Here is an 18,879-nt window from a genome sequence, read left to right on the forward strand (position 1 = left end):
TGAAACAAAGAACAAGCAACAAACAAATAAACATTGATAATTAGACAAAACTCTATTGCCGCTCCGGCCATCGAACGTACTCGAAAGTTTATTTATGGATGCACTCACGATTACCAAACGCACCGGCGAGCTATTTGCCAACAAAGAAGTCACAACGGGCTAGCGAGGCTCGAATAGCAAAGATCAATGAGCTTTACGAAAGTATCAAGAAGAAACATCAAGATTCAGTGGTTTCAAACAACTCTACATCAGTGGCCTCGGATGAACAGGAAGCGGACAACTGTATTCAGGTAAATGGTTTGGATTACAGACTGCCGAGCGTCAGCCATACGGAAGAACCAAGTGTTACTGTTAAAGAGGAAGACGCAATGAACGTATTTCGCCTTAACCAAACACCAACGCCACCAGAACGGCTGCAAAGACTAGGTTCTGAGAATAACCATAGAGCTTTCGAAGAGGAAGATGATGAGGACGACTACGAAGCGGAGTTAAGGTTTACACCAAAGTTCAAGTCGCGAAGAAGTCTCATTACAATGAAACAGTCCTCTAGCTTACAAAAAAAAGTTCATCCTGTAGTTCCTAACAAGGTGCGAAGACCGAGTCGAGTCTCTTCATTACGCAAGGCACTTGGCGATCCGCTACCACTGCCATACGTTGGAAAGCGGAAACTCTCCAATGGCATAGATCCAGGTTTGGGATTCAACAATTCACTAACTGATGGGACAATTAATAAGAATAGACAGATGATGGAAAGAAAATGGAAAAAGCTAATATCTCAGGACAGAGATTTAATTGAGAAACGATTCGCAGAGATACGTCAACGATCTTCACAAAACAATCCGGACATTTCTTTCAATGACGCTTTACCGCCGCCTGTTTCTGTATCTACCGCAGGCCAACAAAATGTGAACAGCTTATCAGAGTTGAATAAAGAAATCATCGCTAACAGGGAGAAGCTAGACCACATCATTGGTCTTTTATCACACCAACAGAATGTAGCCACAAGGACAATCAAACTCCAAAGACCCTCACGAGAAGTCCAGCACTGGACGATTTGTATTATTGTACTGATTATCTGTAATCTATACGTGTATTATTATCTCTGAACATAATTTTTCATGCATTATATTAATCATGAACTACTCTATGCAGCATATCTACAAGTCTCGTGTCCATAATGGACTTAATCGTTAAAATCATTCTTAGGCGGTCTTCCATCCTCACTTCTCATATACAGATCAATGGCAGCAGAAAAGGCTGCAAAACCAGCACATCCAACTACCGCTGCTTGCGGACCACTTTTGTAAGCTAGACCTCCTCCCGTTATGCAACCTGCAGTCAACCCATTGTATATATCACTCTTCGCTCTCGTAGACTCCACAACGCACTCCACGCCTGAATAAATCATACCAATATAACCGAAATTCTTGGCACTAGAGTAAGCTCTCTTACCCATATCTGCAAATTGTATCTTCACCTGTTGTTTTAACGGCAGGTCAGCCATTTGTTGTGCAGTATTAAGTCCCCCAGGGGTCGGAGTATGCAAGGGAGTATCGTACGCCATTGATGCCATAAAAAGCCCAAAAACACCACCAAGTGCAAACCCTGTTATACCACTTATAGCGAATTTACCGGGGCATGAGGTCATAAAGTTCACCATCATTTGAGCACCTCTTTCACCCTGCTCATCGGGTGTCAACTCACTGAATGGCCGATCGTCAGGGTGGGCTATCTGCTGTAAACCAAATCCGGTGTAAACCATCTCGAACAAACCACTATAATGAGTCTTCTTAACTTGAATTAGTGCTCATCGTCTTGATCAGTTCGAGATTTTTCACTTTCTGAGTCTTGAAAATTCACGTGTTCTACCAATGCGATGAGATAGTTGACTATTAAGATCTTTATCAAGCTATTGCTGGCTAGATAGGTACTATTGAGTTCCCTATGATGGCTAGTTGAGATGCAAATTTATGAGTGGTTACAGTGAGAGCGAGTTTCAGGTCAAGGCGAACACTATTGGTACATTTAACTGTTGGAATTTGAGAGAGTGCTGGGCAAACGAAGATGAAGCATGGGCACGAATGGTTGGCCGTGATGAGAGTAATGGGTATCCTTTCCCAATGCTACGACAGTCAATATATTTGGAGGATGAGACAAGAAATTTGCATAAGCCGATAATATGTCAAGATATGTCCTGGTCCCACGACGGGACGTCGTTTGTCACAGTTCATGATGACTATGGGATTCGTCAGTATCTGGTTCCTGATACTGAAATAGCGGAAGGCTCAGTGAAGGAACTAATCCCTTTTACTAGATCTTTCAAGAATCAATCTGTTGTCTCGAGTAGACTTCATCCAGGCTACTCACTTTTCAATGAATCTGATGCCTCGAACCTCATACTACTTGCGATGAGAGGGGTACCCTTGCAACTGTGTCCACTTCAAATTGACAGTGGTGACCTCCAGGCATCACGCAGCTTTGATGTTTCCAACTTTACGAATGGTACATATCACGTACCTCATGCCATCGACTTCCATGGTAACAGCCATTTCCTAGCCGGCTTTGAAAGGAACAGAATCTGTCTATACGATATCAATAGAAGCTCTCCTCTTTGGGTTAGTCAGTCCACTAAAAAAGAATGTGGGTTGTCAGTTCATCGAGCAATTGTATCGTGTTTCGATAAACAAGCGAACGCATTTTTGCCTGAGCACTCGACAAGAGTTTGTGGAACCTATAGAAACGAGCTACATATGATTGATATTCGAACTTCGAAGAATCAATTTTTGCACAAATTGAAATCTGGAAGAGGTATCATTCAAATACTAAAGAGCGAAAATGGACATTATCTATATACCTTGAAACGCAACTCCAATTTGATCGACATCCTGGATATGCGACAACCATCTAAAAAGCTCAACACATTGAAGCTTCCTTTTAACATGGGAGCTCAAAAATTCAAAGCCTCATTGACTGCAGCTAACGGTTTGACAATTGGGACGGACTACGGTTCTGTCATAAACTGGCCCAGAGATTTGGTGGAGTTTGGCGGCAATGATAGAACCTTCGTTGAAAATTCTCTAACACAAAAATTAGGAGCTGACACCTTCGGTTGGGAGTCTGATCTTCCCTACGGCAACTCCAGAATAAATCTCATTGAGGAGAGTCCGGTTGAACCTGGTCTCTTTCTCGTGTCGTATTCTCCAGACAAATTTGCTGAACCCTCAACAAGCATTCAGTCCGGATTGGGGCTTGTATATCATCCTACAGCGTAAAAGTGTCTCGACAGTAACGCAGCTTTCTGTACTCTCTTGTCTTGAGTTCAATCAAATCTCTTTTATTAGTGTCGTAATCCAATAGTAGCGCATCTCGCTGCAATGTCTCCGGTCCATTAATGACGCTGCCTGTGTTTATATGTTGCCTTTGAAGTCCGCCGCTAAGCGCCTGAGTCCATGATCTCCTTATTGTGCCCACTACAGGTGGAGCCATTGGGCGTCCCAGCGGAGTCGAGGACTCGGTCATGGTGTGCACACTACTGTTTAAGCTTTCGGTATCCTCAGGATGCCGCTCATTCATATCTACGTCGCTGTCCTCCTCAGCAGAAGTTTTCATGCTCGCTACAGAGTTTGATCGGGTCTGCCTGTTAAACATGTTGTACTGCCTGGACTGCTGATCAGCCTCGCAATCTTCCTCACCCATCTTTTTGGTCAAATTGGATAGTGTCAGTGTATCCTTCTTGTGATGCAAGGAATTATTTCGCACTTGATTCAAATTATTCCATTGACTCATTATGTCTACTAATCTGCTCATCGGCAATGACTCGCTCTCTTGATTCACCTTTGGCATTTTGAATTTTAATTCCTGAGCATCGAAGCTCTCATCCAAGCGTGATTCAAAAATGTCCATGTTCAGCTCATAAAATGCAAGTGACTCGTCATCGTTGTTGCCTTCAGTGTGGAAAGTTCTGAACGCGCCAATTGCTAAAGATCCTTCCTTTGAGCTCTTTGTGGGATCAACTACGATGGCGACATATGGATCCTGATAATTTTGATTCAAATCTTGGGTATGCATATCGATATTACTTAACCAGCAATCATAACCGGGATGAGAATGATACCATCCAACTATAGTCTGTGATTTTGGGACCATTTCACTCATATATTGAACCATATATTCGTAAGATTCGCTTTGAGCGTTAACCCTGGTTTCCGTGCCTTCCACCGGTAGTTCATAAGAGTCCAACACTATGATCTGGTCCCCTCTAGTGGTACCTACTAGCATTCCCATGATCTCCATAGACCCTCCTCGTAAAGCATGCCCCAGGATCTTAAAGCACGCCAGTTTGGATACTTGAATCGAGCTGAAGTATCTAGGATTGGCTTTCCACGGTTCACAAGTTTGCAAAGATGTACTTGACTTATTTTGACCTGAAATGCTCAGAAGTTTGCCTTGTGATGGGACTTGAGCATGCCGTTCTTGGTGGCTGAAGAAATGGTCCCCTGAATGACCTGGAAGCACAGGTTGGCTGTGTCTCTTATCTTTATTTAGCTTAATCTTTAGCTGGGCTACAGACTCATCCTTCAATGGCATTGGGGTTGGAGAGAGCCTTGCTCGGTTGGCTCATCCTCTATCTTGGTAAATTAAGACTTCATTATGTGCTTGTTTGATTATAGTTTCTTGCCAGAAAGTGATCTTGGCCTACTATACATGAAAAAGTACTTGAAAAATAAACGTACTAAAAGGCTGATGACATAAAGGCTATTAGGCCTATATTATTTATCGATATTTATTGGATACTCTTAGCAGCCTCTCTTCTGAGTTTACCAAGGAATTCAAGAAACTTGGCAATGTTGACATCGATACCGAACTGATAGACAAATGAACTTGATAAGTAACTTGATAGTAGGGCCTTCAAATATGAGACGGGTATATTCTTCATGACAGCCTCGGGACCTGCAACGTCGATCAGCAATTTTGGAATGATCTTGTTTAGCAGCAAATAATTTCTGAGCTTAAGATCATTCTCCCAGAGCTCCATCGAGCAGATCAAATCATCATTGACTTTGTTGATTGTTTGCGACAAAGTATTGGACAGTTCAGAGATGGGTTGGCCAGTAGCTGATCTGAGCTTCCATAGTTGGTCAAACTCTAGAGCAGCATTATGGTGAATTCTTCTCTGAACTTCCTCCACGTATGCCTTGTACAATGCCGTCTTTTCATGGGTTCCGTTGCCAGTGAACTTGTTGAGGAAATCGTCATCGTTCAATGCTAAAGAGGCCAGCACTTCCATGGAAGAAGATGTGACACCACCCTTATTGGCCGAGGCATCCTTGATTAGAATACACCCATGGTTTTCAAGAGCCACTTTAGCGGGTTGAGCAATGAACAGGTTTGCTCCTTCCACAATGTATGGTATCTTACATTTGTTTGTCTTCTCGTCGATGAAGAAATGTAAATTGTTCAAGTTAATGGAGTTTGGTCTGCCACCACATGGAACGAACAAATCCAAATGATCAACAAATTTGAAGATTTGAGTGTGGAAAGTGTTTCTGAAAGTTGTACCATTGGGCACTATGAAACCGTTGGGTAACATAGTGTCAATATCATCCACAGACACAAAGAACCCCATCTTACCCAGTTTGGACATATCATAGTGCGAAACCATCTTTCTTTCGTGAGCTAGTCTGATCAGCTCTGACTTATCCAAACCCTGTGGATCACATAAAACACCCGAGCCATCTAATATACCGACGTAGCATTCATTTTTAGTAGACAATAAGATTTCATTCGAACCCAGGTCACCATCCGGGCCACCAGTTTGGAATTTGTAGATTGTAGTATCTAGCAGATCCAAAGTCTCATAAAGCTTCAAGACGTATGAACGAACACCAAGAGTAGTCATACCGTATTCGTCGTGGGGAATACCACCGAGTTCAGGAGATTTACCAGTGAGGAAGGACTTCCACCAAGGGCAACCTCTCTTACGGGCATGCTCAGTGGCCCAATTGACAAACCCAGCGGTACCTTCGTCAGGACCAAAAAATAGAATCTCCTCATGCCCGAGAAGATCGACGTACTTTTCCTTCAATGGATCCTTGATTAAGATGTCAATGATCGAATCGACGTACTGAGTGAAGGCGATAAAAGTTTCTTCATGTGCCACGGATCCCGGATTTAACAAAATGACACCTTTAGAACCACCTTCTGGAATATCCTTATTCTTACGTTGCTGAGTGGACGCTAGCTGATAGTTTTCATCGATGACAGTTTTACTGTTCTTCTCGTAAACGTGTGGCGTTGCTGAACAAACAATACGGATACCACCACGAGCCACATCCCGGAACCTTATGTGGAATCCCTTGAAAGTGTTACCGACGACAAAGAAGATACCGTATGGAGTTTCCGGATATTCCATCTCGGGCATAATCAGCTTTGGGTCCAATCTGAACGAAAGGGCTACTTTTCTAGTGATAAAGAAGTTTGTCTTTAGGATAGATTTGTTGAAAAGGTTCAAAGTCTTCAGGATAACCAAATCTGGTGAGTCATTGAGGATGAACTTATTCAAGTAGGACTCAAATTCCTGGTCATTCTGGAATGGTTCCAATTTGGCTAACCTTTGATAGGATAAGGTCTTTTCCATATTTTTAGAAGAATCGTGGTAGTAGTGAAGCTCAGCAAAATTCTTGTACAATTTGGAGACTATCATTGGGTACTTGTGTAAAGTATCTGCGATCATTTCCTGGGTAAAAGTTTCATTTCTCAATTTCCTCTTCAAATTACTGACGATCTCCAATAGCACAGTGTTAGAATCTTGCAAATTTAATTGATCTATCAAATCCTGGTAGTCGGAACCCAATCTATTGATAAAATGATTGATGAATATCGAAGACACATGGGCGTAGATCGCTTCCTGCGGGGAAAATTGACGCCTCTCATAGACATCACTGAACGCATTACTTGGTAGCGCATATAATAGCGAGGCTTCCCTTTCCACTTGCTTGATAGATAACTCCAAAGCATTTGGTAATATGTCATCCAATTGCTTAGACTTATTCAAATAGATGGAAAAGATAACCACATCATTGGTGTTGAAGGATTCAAGATAAAATTTTGATGGCTTCAACTTGTAATAATGGAAAAGAGCGTTAATAGCCGAGTAATAACGTTTAGTAGTAAATCTCTTAAAAGCGATTAGCAACCTGATTTCATCGCTGTTTTTGACGGAATGCGTAGTCTTGATGACAGGACCCTCTCGTTCACCCACCAAATTGATTAGAAGCCCATAAAGTTTCTTGTTTTCTGGAGAGATCACCTGCGACATGGTTTGATCACTTATGCAGTCAATATCACCATGCAGCAATTTGTTCTGATCAATCTCGGACTGTGGTGGGAACACACTGTCGTAGACAAAGGTCAATTTCAACCCACTTTCTGGAGTCCAAAATGAAACCAATCTGGTACTTTTCCTCTCCTTGTTATCCAGAAACAAGTCATCTATGAGCGTATCGAGCTGGTAAGGGCCGTATTTTTCCGATGCCCCTTTGGCTTGACTTTCCATAAACAATGCACAGTCATCATGGATCACTTTGTTCTTAATAGTAAACCCGTTAGGTTCACCGACGACTTCATCAATAGTCTTATCTCCAGCTCCACCACTGCTACCGAACCGAGACTTTGCAAACGAGTCCAGCTTCGATGCATACAGCGAGTTAATAATACTAGAGATCATTTCGGGTGTCTGCTTTGAGAAGAAAAGATCATCGATCTCGAGAGACCCGTAGAACCAGGCAACTTCCTGCTCAATCAGTTCATCAGGAATAAATCCTTCCTGATCTAAAATATCCACCACCCGCTCTCGTTGTAGGTCTATCCCGGGGAAGTCAAAAACATGATAATCTGACATTGATGAGATCGACAGTGAAGCGATATCCGGGGTCTTTTGCGTGGTAGACAACATTTTGTGTCCAATCTTTTGTTATTCTTGTAATTTGTGGTTTTACACAGCACTCATGTAACAGAGGTCTTATGGATAACCAGAAACCGACACTCTTAAATACCTTTCAAGCCCCTTCCGCACGTCCTGTTTCCTCCGACCAAATAGAGCCGCGTCACAAATTGTAGCCCTTCTTCGGCCATGATTGATGATACAAACAGGGACTTTTTCTCCTCTCGACGATCAAAATCGCTTTGTTGGTCAACAAACCTGCCGCATGTATCTCAAGCAACTCTTAGTAGAGTCATCCCAGCGGATCTGGTAGCCCTTCGATAGCCCATTGATAGCCCATTGATAGATAAAGGGCGCAACTACGAAACCGCCCGTCACTCCGCACGAATATTTACCGCCACACTAGCGATAAAGAAAAAACAAGTCTGGCCATACTAACAGTACCACCTTCATAATCAGCGCATTCCAAACAGTTGATAACTCGAGTCACCGTCTCTTCGAGCCTCTCTTATCGCTCATCTCAACTTTAGCCGCTGTCAAAAAGTGGTGGAAAGAAGTATAAGTGGGATCGGGTCGCTTTCTACGCGTGATGATTTGAAATTTTTCACTTACTTGTGAAAAATTATTCAAGATGTGAAGCTCATCTAAGTGGTTACAGGAAGGGAAAAAGCAGGAATGACCACACAGGAAACGGTCAAACCGCTTGTGGACAGGATCCTGTCGAATCCGCTGCACTTTAGGAAAGCTTCGAGAGCTGTTTTGGACGGAAATCAGGTTGATATGAAGGAACAAGAGGGGTCGTACATAATGATCGGGAGAGGGCATCGAGATGAAGAAGAAGCTTCGAAGGAGGTCAAGAACGCTGTTCAGGAGTCCCAAGAAGCCCCTAAGAGGGTTAAGAGAGTTCCGCAATCTTTGGCGGAAGCGATTGGTTTATATTCGCAGCAGGAGCAGCCACAGGACGAGTCGTTGAGCGATGTCGATGTAAATGCAGCAAGTGGATATACCGGATCCAGCAGTTCGGAGGAAGAGTTCCATGAGGCTAGCGAATATGCGAATGGTGAGGATCTTGGGATGGCTGTGGATATGGAAGAGTCGGGTTCTAGTTCGGATCAGGAGTTCAAAGCTGATGATGTGCCTCATGAGAGTGATGAGTCAAGTGAGGAAGAGTCCAGTGAAGATAGCGTGTCGAGAGTTTCTGATTCTGAACGGGTACAGCTGCAAGAGGAAGCACAGGAGGCTGAGGCTATCGTTGAGAAAGCAAAGGAAGAAGGAGAAGAAGAAGGAGAGGAAGAAGAATTGAAGCACAAGGCGCCGTTGTCGCAACGGTCGGTGACGCCGCCCGTGATCTTGGGAGACATTCAACAGTTTTACCAGGTTGGTGAGGATATCAACGACCGTGGATCAAACGGTTCGAGCCGTGTGGTCAAGAATTGGGGGCCTCATCTTAGCGCTTTAAGGCCTAAAGGTCTATTGAACCACGGGGTCACGTGTTACACCAACGCAGCAGTTCAGGCCATAGTTCATATCCCTGCGATTCAACACTACTTATTCGATATTTTGCGTGGTAAGTACGAGTCGACCATCTCGAGAGACTCTGTTTCGTACGTGTTGGCTGAAACTAGTAAGAAGATGTGGTTACCTCAGGATAGGTCCAAGAAAAAGAATGGACCACATCACATCAACCCTAAGAAACTGATCGCCCGACTCGATGATATCAACTGCATGATGAGTGAATGGCAGCAGGAAGACTCCCACGAGTATTTCATGTCGTTGATGTCGCGGTTACAAGAGGATTCCGTTCCAAAAGGTCACAAGATGACCGAATCCATTATCTATGATATTTTTGGAGGTCTTTTGAAACAGGTGGTCACTTGTAAGTCGTGCGGTAGTGTTTCCAAGACAGAGCAACCATTTTACGACCTTTCTTTACATCTCAAAGGCAAGAAGAAGCAATCGCTGTCGCAGGATTCCCAGAGCGATGATCAGAATAAATCTAGCGATGCTAAATCTGATGATTCTGCACCTAGCAGAAGGTACTCGATCGAGAAATCCATCAGAGATTTTTTCAACCCCGAACTGATCAGGGTTGATAAAGAGCAAAAGGGTTACGTCTGCGAAAAATGTCATCAAACCACCAACGCAGTGAAACGTAGCTCTATTATTAGAGCTCCAGAAACTTTACTCACACACCTAAAGAAATTTAGATTTAATGGAACTGCATCCTCCAAGATGAAGCAGGCAGTATCATATCCAATGTTCTTGGACTTGACAGAGTATTGCGAATCCAACGAAAAAGATCATGTTGTCCCAGTAAAATATCAGTTGACAACAGTGGTGGTCCACGAAGGTCGGTCCTTGTCCTCAGGGCATTACATTGTGCACTGTAAACAACCGGATGGAACCTGGGCCACTTATGACGACGAATATATCAACAAAATCACAGAGAGAGACGTACTGAAGGAGCCCAATGCATATTATTTACTGTACACTAGATTAACTCCGAAGGAAATCGAGACTGCACAGGTCCTGAACGTCAAAGATCTCGACATCCCAGTGCAAATGAATGGATCTTCACATGCAACACCTACATCATCACCAGTACTCAACAAGTCAAAGAAATGGAAGAAGAATAAAAAGAGAAGATTCAACAGATATTGATCTTCGCTTCCTGGTTAAAAAATTTCATCGATTTGGCATTCAACCCCACAGGCATATTTATACTAGAGATCCAAGAAAAAAAACACTAATAACGTCAATTGCATAAGTAGCTACCATATTTACACGAACTGTATTTTAACATCAAGGCACTATCTTGATACCCATAGTCTTGGCTACACCTACTGTGGATTTCACAATCCCTTCCATCTCCAGCATGGCATGTCTTCCATCAGTCTTCTTAATCTTGGCAATCTCATAGACATGTTTTAACGATAACTCGCCGATTGTGTTCTCTTTCGAGTTTACATTAGGCGATCCATGACCTTTCTGCAGTCCCAGCGCCTTAAGTAAAAGATAACCGGTTGGAGGTGATTTCATCTCAAACGAAAAAGATCTGTCTGGTTTAATCGTAATCATAACGGGAATTGGAGTACCAGGCTGGTAGTTGGCAGTACGTGCATTGAACTCTTTACAAAAATCCATAGCTTTGATACCTTTGGAGCCCAGTGCGGGACCCACAGGAGGCGAAGGAGCGGCCTGACCAGCTCCAACTACCAGTTTTACCAGCAGGTTCTTCGCGGCTTGCGACATATTCGATTCAAATGCTATAAATGAGTGCTAGAGGATCCACCTATATTGATTTAATGGTCAAATTGAATAAACTTGACAGCTTTTTCACTTTTTCAGTCGATGCCCGTTCACTTTGACAGAATCGTCTTTCTATAATGTATATATGTGATCTATAGATGACTAGAGCAACTGAATGCCCTGGACTATCTGCGAGAGCTGGTAAAGCCAGCAAGTTTTAATCTGTAGTAGTTGATTATTTTTTTTAAGAGATGGTACCTTCTTTAGCCTGTTTTTTCTTCCTTTTCTCAAGACCTGCGATGTGCGCTTGACTCTGGTCGACCTTGACGTGCGTGTGGTCCCCACCGCTGACAATCTTGAAAGTCAAACCGTCTTCTACCATACAACAGGCGTCGATACCGGCAACCCAGGGATCTGCCATGACTTCATCGATGCTTGCTCTGCAAGCGGGAGCCAGGTCGACCATACGGCCTATGATATGCTGGCACTCCTCGGGTAGCGATTGGTACAGACGTTGTGGACCGATATTTGGATTGTTCGGGTCTGCAGGATTATTATTTTGCTTCTTAGCGTAATTTGTGGAGGGCTCTTCTACGTTATCGTAGGACGGTGGGTCTGGAGTTCTGGTGACCAGCGCGCTCAACGAATCACAGTCACGACCAGAACAGAACAATTTGAAAGAGTTGTCTCTCAATTTGGGGATCTTCCACGGGAACTTCTTAAGGATCATACATGCGAAAATGATGGCCACGGACCAGATATCGACAGGACGTGGGTCGTATTTGGTGAAAATGCAAACTTCGGGAGCAAGGTATGGGTCACTACCAACAATACCACTTGCCTCGACTAAACTCTTGGAGAAGGGATACGAGAAGACTACAGCTGCACCGAAATCGATTAGTTTCACGATACCTTTCTCATTTATAACACAGTTATCCAACTTGAGATCTCTATGCGCTAAACCTAGACCATGGAGGTACTCAACACCGCTCAAAATTTGTTTGAAACAGCAACATGTTTCTTCGTATGACATCTTATTACTCATGACGATCGCGAAAAGATCATACTCACAGTATTCCATGACTTGTAAGATCCTATTATTGTCGTAGACAATCTCAATAGTTTCGATAATGTTTTGATGGCGCAGTGTTGAACCTATACAATACTCCGAAGTTATCTTCTTGACATAGTCCCTTTTGGTCTCTGAATCAAATTTGGTCCTGAATTCCTTGACGGCGAAAACCTTGTTATCAGCAACTCTGCGGATTAATTTGACCGATCCACCTGCACCAGCTCCCAGCTCTTCCCCAGTTCTCACATACCTCTTGCTAAACGGTAGACTAGTATCATTGGCGTGAGAGTAAATTGTGTCTCCATTGTTACTACCATAAGAGCTCGGCGCAAAACCAGAGCTGGACGATGCCTGAGAAGGAAAGGGTACAGCAACAGACTGAGCACCAGGCGAACCGAATGTACCAGCCGACCCGGCAATATTGGTGCCAGAACTCTTCTTAAAGAAACTTTTCAAGTTCACGACGGATGCATGACGAGATTTTGGTATGCTTTGACTTGGTGGAACCTCATGAGAGGACGATGGTGACTCAGCAAAATTTTCCGTGTAAGAGTTTGACGGCTGTCTTGAAGCGCTGTAGATACTACTTTGTCTGGTGCGACTTGGTTTTGGAATAGCAGTAGCAGCGGCAGTAGAAGGGCTCTTCATACCCGAAACAGGTGATGAAACTATACTGCTCCCGTGCGCGTCCTTTGCGCCTTTGGAAAAGAATAAGTTTCCTAGCTGAGACGTTAGGGAGTTGGATCTCGACACGGATCCCGCCTGTGCAGCGTTGTCCAACGATGATTTTTGCAGCTTTTGCTTCGAAATTACAAACCTGGGTTCCACAGAGTCAACTTTTGGAGACGAAATTACGTTAGAGTCAATGGCCGAAATGTTACTCGGCATAGAGCCCCCATAATTGTCCACCCAGGAAGATGTAAATGACGAGTTATTACTGCCCGACCCACCTGCATTGTCCTTATTGGAATTAGGCACAGAGTAAGGTATGCTAGAGGATAACGAAGGAATCTGTCTTGCACCGGAGCTGCCAATGTGATGAGAACCAGAGGTCGCAGTCATCCGTATATTCCTTCCGGTATGACCCAAAGAAGAGCCATACGAAGCCGGATTGGTTTCAATATGAATCGAATTACCCCTATCTCTTGCCTGAACACTTGAGCCATACATCGTAGCCGTATGCGCTGAATTCACATTCATAAAACTCGAAGGAAAGGGGGCATTTCCACCAAAAGATGAACCCGCCGTCGAAGACTCTTCACCAGAATCAATTTGGGTCACAGTTGTGACACTTGTGGTAGAAGCATGAGCCGTTGAATTACGATCAAATCCCTCCGCGTTCAAAGGTCTTAGTTCCTTCCCGTGAGAATCTCCATTTTCATTTTTTCGCTTTTCCTGTAACAACCTAGTCAAAGAAGACATTATAACTGTTTATATGAGGTTTGGTCGCTTATCTTGCCTTTATTCACCACTGACTGAATATCTTAGAAGAAAATCAGATTAAAAGGAGTAAATGATCTTTCTTTCTACTTCCAACAACAAACCCCCACGTTGAAGACCACTAATTGAAGCTCAATGGCTCTTTTTAAGGCTTAAGAGACCACCTAGGAGCTCTTTTACAATGTTTAATCGTCTTATTACGGCACGATTCGGTTTCTTCCATTACTCAAAGCTCAATATTGCAAGCATTGATAACGACAGAATGTCACGTGATAGAATCTTATAGTCTACAAATCGCTAATGGAGCTCGCTACTGGATCAATTTAGCTCTGTCTGGGTGCAGCGCTTGACCCGGCTCTGAGTTCTGTACTGTTTGCTGCTTTGTTGCGGCGTTGGCAGCTTTCTTTTGAGATCCTTCTTCGACCATCTTCTTCACCCGCTCCCGACGCTCATCTTCGAGCTTTAGGTTCTTGTTCTTTAGCTTTTCGAGTCTATCTGAACTGTTCCCACCTCCACCGACGGTGAGTTCAACGTTAATGCGCTTGTCCTTAAGTAGTGTTCTATGTTGTAGAAGAGCAACGTCCATGCGGCGCTGGATATTGTGCTTGTCCTTGTCAGCGTCAAACTCTAGGAATGCTATGCCTTTGTCACTTCTCATACGTATATGATCGGGGGAACTGGATTTGAAATGGGCTTGTAGTTCTGTAGCGGTGATGTCTTTTGGTAAGCTTCCGACAAATACGATAAATCTGTTGCCCTTCTTGTCGCCATTACGGCCCTTGCCACCACGGCCTCGCCTGGTTTTTCTCTTCTTCTTTACGGGTTCACTTTCAGTGGTTGTTGGTTCTTCTGCATGCTTCCTCTTTTGTTCTTTGCCCTGTTCACGGTCCTCTTTTGTCTTCTTGAACTGCTGAGCTTTTAACTGCTTCTTCGTAAGCTTGGTCTCGGTCTCGGACATAATGCGAATTGAAATTGATTGAAGTTTCTGAGCTGTGTTTAGCTTTCTCTCTTCGAGATGAGATGAGATCAATTAAAATTTTCTGACTATCAACATGATAAAAAAGTGTCAAATTTCTAACAAATATTATCGAATACTTATAATGGTATTTAGGTAGTACATTAGATGGTGGTCTCCAGCAGTTTTTCGTGCTCCTGGTACAGTTTTTCGTGTAATTCACGTAGTTCTTTATAAGCGCTCTTGAGCGATTCGACGTTGTCCTTTAGGTCGGCGATCTCTTGATCCTTTGCGGAGCTATCCTTAGAAGGCTCCTGTTCTGCGATGAGTACCGTACTTTGGGCACCATTAGATTGCGAAATAATGCTTTGTTGGGACCTTAGCTGATCTGCGTAAGCATCAAAATCATCGAGACACAGGGAAGTCGAGCCGTTCTCTTCTCCAACTTGATGGAAAATATCGTGCAGTTGCCCCGGTTTACTAGAATCAAATATAACTCTTTGTAATGACGGAATCTTTGCGTTTGGAGATACCTTGGCACTGTCAGCACCAACTTCGTTCTGATTGGCGTTTAATTGCGTATCAATTATTAGATTCGTTACACCACCATGGATTGTCTGTGATGTGGAAATGGGCTGCATGGTTCTGAGAATCTGCTTGGAGTAGATCTCGGTGACAGAAACTTTACCCTCTGAGTCACCTACCAGCAGAAGAGTACCGTCCATCGAGATTTCGAAGCAAGTGACGGCTGTACTGGATACTTTCTCGCATAATAGTTGTCCGATCGCATAGAGCTTTTCCCTGTCTTGGGTAGCCTTCAACTCCATCGACGACTCTGTGAGAGAAAAGATACGGGCTTTACCATCGCTCAATTGCACCAGATTAACCAATTTTGACCCACTTAGTTTGTAGAATAGCTGCAAACTGAAGCAGCCTTCTGCGGTACCGATGTAGCATGCTCTATCTGCAGGATCAAGAGTTAGCGCTGTAATTGCCAGCGGCAGCGTAAACGTAGCAATCAGAGTAGGCTGCGAAGTTTTGCTACGAGCCATGGAGCTCAAATCGTAACATCTAAGAGTACCGTCCTCGGAAACAGTAAATAGCTTGGTACCAGAGAGCGATAGAAAGTCACCGTTCGTACTAGAAACCTGGAAATCAGTCACAGGCAAGGTATGGTCGTGTAGGATACATACAGGTTTTGGTTCACTCATAGAGACAAGATCAGATGTTTGCCAGATTATCACTCGAGCATCTGCACCGGAAGTAACGATGTATTTGCCTTGTAAAATCGACTGGATCTTAGTGATTGCCTGATAATGAGCCAATGGTTTCACTCCTAGCAAAATTCCTGAGTTCAATTCCCATATGTAAAGTTTCCCAGAACCAGTGGATCCCAACAGCAGATATGGGACGTTGAAATCTGGGATTTTATGGTTTGTATCGCATCGTGGATCCTCAAGAGTCGCTAAACAGCTCAAAACTTCAGGAAGTGGCAGTCTTTGCTCAACAGATTCTCTCTTGTGTGGACCAGAAAGGTTATAGACGTTGATCAGGGCCTTCTGGGCCTGTGCCACGAATAGGTACTTGTCCCCGACCCGCACGGCACTATTCCTGCTCCCAACAGTGCATTGACGCAAAGTGGATTGTTCAAACGAGTGAATACTGGCAACAGAACCAGTATTATTAGTGGTAAAGATTACTTGCTCATCCATCTTGACCGAATCTGATCTTGATGAGATGCGATGAGATGAGATGAGTTTGAAAAATACGCTTAAAATTTTCCCAGAAAAGGCTACAAGCGAAAGAGGCCCTACGACCAGCGCTTAGTATAGCGAGATAAGAAATCATTGAAGGTTGATACGAGTAGATCGAAAGCGTGAGTCTGTTTCTTTGATAGGCTTGTGAGAAAACCCCTTTAAGAGAGCTAAAAATGCCCCAATATAGTAAAGAGAGCGGCAGTTGAGCCGCAATTGAGGCATACCAACACAGGCGTGGACACTCCATAAGCCAATTGATACTACAAGCCTATTAAAAGTCTTCTATAATGGCCACTGAGAGCCTCTGTTTTACGGCTTTGAACCGATGAGCTAAGAATAATCACTATGAGGCGCCTGGGAGAATCCACGAGAGACTTACAACGTACTAGCGTACGAAGGGGCCAGGAACCATCATGGCGAGTCGACCATTTTCTGTACTTAGAGCAGAAGAAATGGAAGACTCACCACTTGCCATCAAATGCTCACAGATATACTTGAGCATGATGTTCTTTGCTGCGTTGAAGTCCCTGTCGAAAACCGAGGAGCACTTTAGAAAGCTATATACTTTGACGGAGCCAAGGCCATCCTTCAAATTTCCACAACTAGAACAAGTCTTCGACGTGTAATCCTCCTCAACCTCATGAACACTTGCACCATGGAGCTGCTCTGCCTTCATCGTCAAGCGATCATGGAAGGAGCAGTGAGCGAGGGTCGCCATATTGGACCTTGATTTTCGGGTCAGCTTGGTGCATTCATGGTAATCCAACTTGGGAAGAAAAATATTGTTATAATACTGGCACAAGAAGAGGGCCGATTTCTTGTGCATATCCTGAACAATATGCGAAATCTTTCCGTCCAGCCTGTGTAAGGCTTTCCGATGGTTTTGCCTCTTCTTGTGCTTCCTGAGCTTGGCAAGTTTTGACTGCAATTGCGGTCGTCGGCGCTTAAGCTTCTCGATGCGTACGACCGCGTCTTTACCAATCTCGACCACAGTCTGATTAGAGTCATATCCTGTTAGGAAAGTTCTTACCCCGGGATCAATAAATATAAACTTTTCTGCGTGGCTTTTCCTAGCGATTTCCTCACCAACCATAGGAACAATCAGGTAATATTTATTGTTCCTTGTCCTTTGGAGCCTCGAATCTGCTGGCAATTCCTCTGGAAGCGACTCTGCGCCACATATCTTCGAGGGCGAGAATATTGGTCCATAGAAAGATTTCGCTCCCTTGTTCCAGTGCTTTTTCAGCACTGAAATAGTTTGAACCGGTGCCTTTTTTGTCTTGAACTTCAACTTGAAAGGCACCCCCGTCTTCTTGAACTTCACCATATTACTACTGAAGTTTTTGACCAAATCACGAAGGGCTTCGTCTTTCAAATCGTAATTATAGTCGTTAAGCCACTGCTCCTGACGTTCTAGAATATTAGTATCTTTGTTAAGCAAAGTCTGGCGTAGCCCTTTCATGGTCATTGCCATGCCATCGCGGTGCAGCTTCAGCGCTCTATTGTATATGTAACGCTGGCACCCAAACCACTTTTTGAGCGTTTCTCTCTGGGAATTGGTCGGATAGATCCTAGTTTTGCGAGCCCTGATCATCTCCTCTTTGACACCACTGCTAAGCGGTAAGTTCAGTGAGTTGTTGATAATTGGCGCCTGTGGATGTTTGACCACGGAAAACCACGAGTCAAAGTTGATCTTCTGACTAAGTTTTTTAGCCGCCATTGGTAAAATCGTATTGAGGCCCCATTGTTTGGAATGGTGAGCAGCATCCTTATTCCAAAAAGGCCTAGAGGTGCTTGATTTTGACTCGAGATGGTCATTACTGATTCTTGTTTGTTTGAGTAAAGGATGAGTATTTTGTACCAACGGGATTGGCAAATTCATAAGAAATAGTTCTCTTTTTATACCTTTCAAGATGTTAAATCCTACCTCGGCAGCTACTAGATCTAAAACATACTCAATAGCGAACACTGACTAAGGAGTAATTATACACTGTCCATAATAACTGCCTTATATTGTTTCAAGACTCAAGGAAGTTGTATGAAAGAGTAAGTTCAATATTGTGTTTCATCTGAAACCCTCTCCATTATCTGTCATCTTGAAGAAGTCCGAATCAATACTCGTCTCGGATGAAATTGTTATTAAAAAACATTAATTCAGTGAATTAAAGTGAAAGATTACGTTGGTTAAGTTAACCAATCGATTGCAAGCCATCAATTTTTGCAATTTACCGCTGATTGGTGTCCCGACTGCTTCCATGCCAATTCGATATGGACAGCGTTATGGTGCACAAAGTAATTCAAATATGTTCGAAGTCGGTTCAATGAGTAATAACGAACGTGAGAAATACAGAAAAGCGTTCCAAGAGGTTACTGGTAGTAGAAACTTGCCTACGGTGGTTGTAAACGGCGAACTTTGGGCTACCGAAAAGTGAATTACACAGATTTGAAGCTAAGGGAACTTTGA

General features: G+C 43.5%; 11 protein-coding genes across 11 annotated transcripts; 3 read left to right on the plus strand and 8 right to left on the minus strand.

The window, feature by feature from the left end:
• Nucleotides 1–98: 98 nt before the first annotated feature.
• Nucleotides 99–1,106, plus strand: KAR1 (Kar1p; the record flags this gene model as incomplete). Its single annotated transcript, XM_003678600.1, has 1 exon — nucleotides 99–1,106. One exon carries the CDS (start codon nucleotides 99–101, stop codon nucleotides 1,104–1,106), a length of 1,008 nt encoding a protein of 335 aa, XP_003678648.1.
• Nucleotides 1,107–1,183: 77 nt separating this feature from the next.
• On the minus strand, nucleotides 1,184–1,762 carry TIM22 (translocation channel protein TIM22; the record flags this gene model as incomplete). The annotated part of the gene is made up of 1 exon (XM_003678601.1): nucleotides 1,184–1,762. One exon carries the CDS (start codon nucleotides 1,760–1,762, stop codon nucleotides 1,184–1,186), a length of 579 nt encoding a protein of 192 aa, XP_003678649.1.
• A 208-nt stretch (nucleotides 1,763–1,970) lies between these two features.
• On the plus strand, nucleotides 1,971–3,272 carry SWT21 (Swt21p; the record flags this gene model as incomplete). Its single annotated transcript, XM_003678602.1, has 1 exon — nucleotides 1,971–3,272. The coding sequence occupies one exon, from the start codon at nucleotides 1,971–1,973 to the stop codon at nucleotides 3,270–3,272; it is 1,302 nt and encodes a 433-aa protein (XP_003678650.1).
• On the minus strand, nucleotides 3,262–4,587 carry RRI1 (COP9 signalosome catalytic subunit RRI1; the record flags this gene model as incomplete). Its single annotated transcript, XM_003678603.1, has 1 exon — nucleotides 3,262–4,587. One exon carries the CDS (start codon nucleotides 4,585–4,587, stop codon nucleotides 3,262–3,264), a length of 1,326 nt encoding a protein of 441 aa, XP_003678651.1.
• Nucleotides 4,588–4,783: 196 nt separating this feature from the next.
• Nucleotides 4,784–7,954, minus strand: GDH2 (glutamate dehydrogenase (NAD(+)); the record flags this gene model as incomplete). Its single annotated transcript, XM_003678604.1, has 1 exon — nucleotides 4,784–7,954. The coding sequence occupies one exon, from the start codon at nucleotides 7,952–7,954 to the stop codon at nucleotides 4,784–4,786; it is 3,171 nt and encodes a 1,056-aa protein (XP_003678652.1).
• A 663-nt stretch (nucleotides 7,955–8,617) lies between these two features.
• On the plus strand, nucleotides 8,618–10,603 carry UBP10 (ubiquitin-specific protease UBP10; the record flags this gene model as incomplete). Its single annotated transcript, XM_003678605.1, has 1 exon — nucleotides 8,618–10,603. One exon carries the CDS (start codon nucleotides 8,618–8,620, stop codon nucleotides 10,601–10,603), a length of 1,986 nt encoding a protein of 661 aa, XP_003678653.1.
• Nucleotides 10,604–10,744: 141 nt separating this feature from the next.
• MRPL19 (mitochondrial 54S ribosomal protein uL11m) lies at nucleotides 10,745–11,194 on the minus strand (the record flags this gene model as incomplete). The annotated part of the gene is made up of 1 exon (XM_003678606.1): nucleotides 10,745–11,194. The coding sequence occupies one exon, from the start codon at nucleotides 11,192–11,194 to the stop codon at nucleotides 10,745–10,747; it is 450 nt and encodes a 149-aa protein (XP_003678654.1).
• A 241-nt stretch (nucleotides 11,195–11,435) lies between these two features.
• On the minus strand, nucleotides 11,436–13,685 carry NPR1 (serine/threonine protein kinase NPR1; the record flags this gene model as incomplete). The annotated part of the gene is made up of 1 exon (XM_003678607.1): nucleotides 11,436–13,685. One exon carries the CDS (start codon nucleotides 13,683–13,685, stop codon nucleotides 11,436–11,438), a length of 2,250 nt encoding a protein of 749 aa, XP_003678655.1.
• Nucleotides 13,686–14,013: 328 nt separating this feature from the next.
• Nucleotides 14,014–14,661, minus strand: NOP6 (Nop6p; the record flags this gene model as incomplete). Its single annotated transcript, XM_003678608.1, has 1 exon — nucleotides 14,014–14,661. The coding sequence occupies one exon, from the start codon at nucleotides 14,659–14,661 to the stop codon at nucleotides 14,014–14,016; it is 648 nt and encodes a 215-aa protein (XP_003678656.1).
• Nucleotides 14,662–14,822: 161 nt separating this feature from the next.
• Nucleotides 14,823–16,370, minus strand: IPI3 (chromatin-binding/pre-rRNA-processing protein IPI3; the record flags this gene model as incomplete). Its single annotated transcript, XM_003678609.1, has 1 exon — nucleotides 14,823–16,370. The coding sequence occupies one exon, from the start codon at nucleotides 16,368–16,370 to the stop codon at nucleotides 14,823–14,825; it is 1,548 nt and encodes a 515-aa protein (XP_003678657.1).
• A 430-nt stretch (nucleotides 16,371–16,800) lies between these two features.
• On the minus strand, nucleotides 16,801–18,297 carry TDEL0A01150 (RNA-guided endonuclease InsQ/TnpB family protein; the record flags this gene model as incomplete). The annotated part of the gene is made up of 1 exon (XM_003678610.1): nucleotides 16,801–18,297. One exon carries the CDS (start codon nucleotides 18,295–18,297, stop codon nucleotides 16,801–16,803), a length of 1,497 nt encoding a protein of 498 aa, XP_003678658.1.
• Nucleotides 18,298–18,879: the final 582 nt, after the last annotated feature.

Source organism: Torulaspora delbrueckii, chromosome 1 (genome assembly GCF_000243375.1).
Source record: "Torulaspora delbrueckii CBS 1146 chromosome 1, complete genome".
Classification (NCBI taxonomy): Eukaryota; Fungi; Ascomycota; class Saccharomycetes; order Saccharomycetales; family Saccharomycetaceae; genus Torulaspora; species Torulaspora delbrueckii.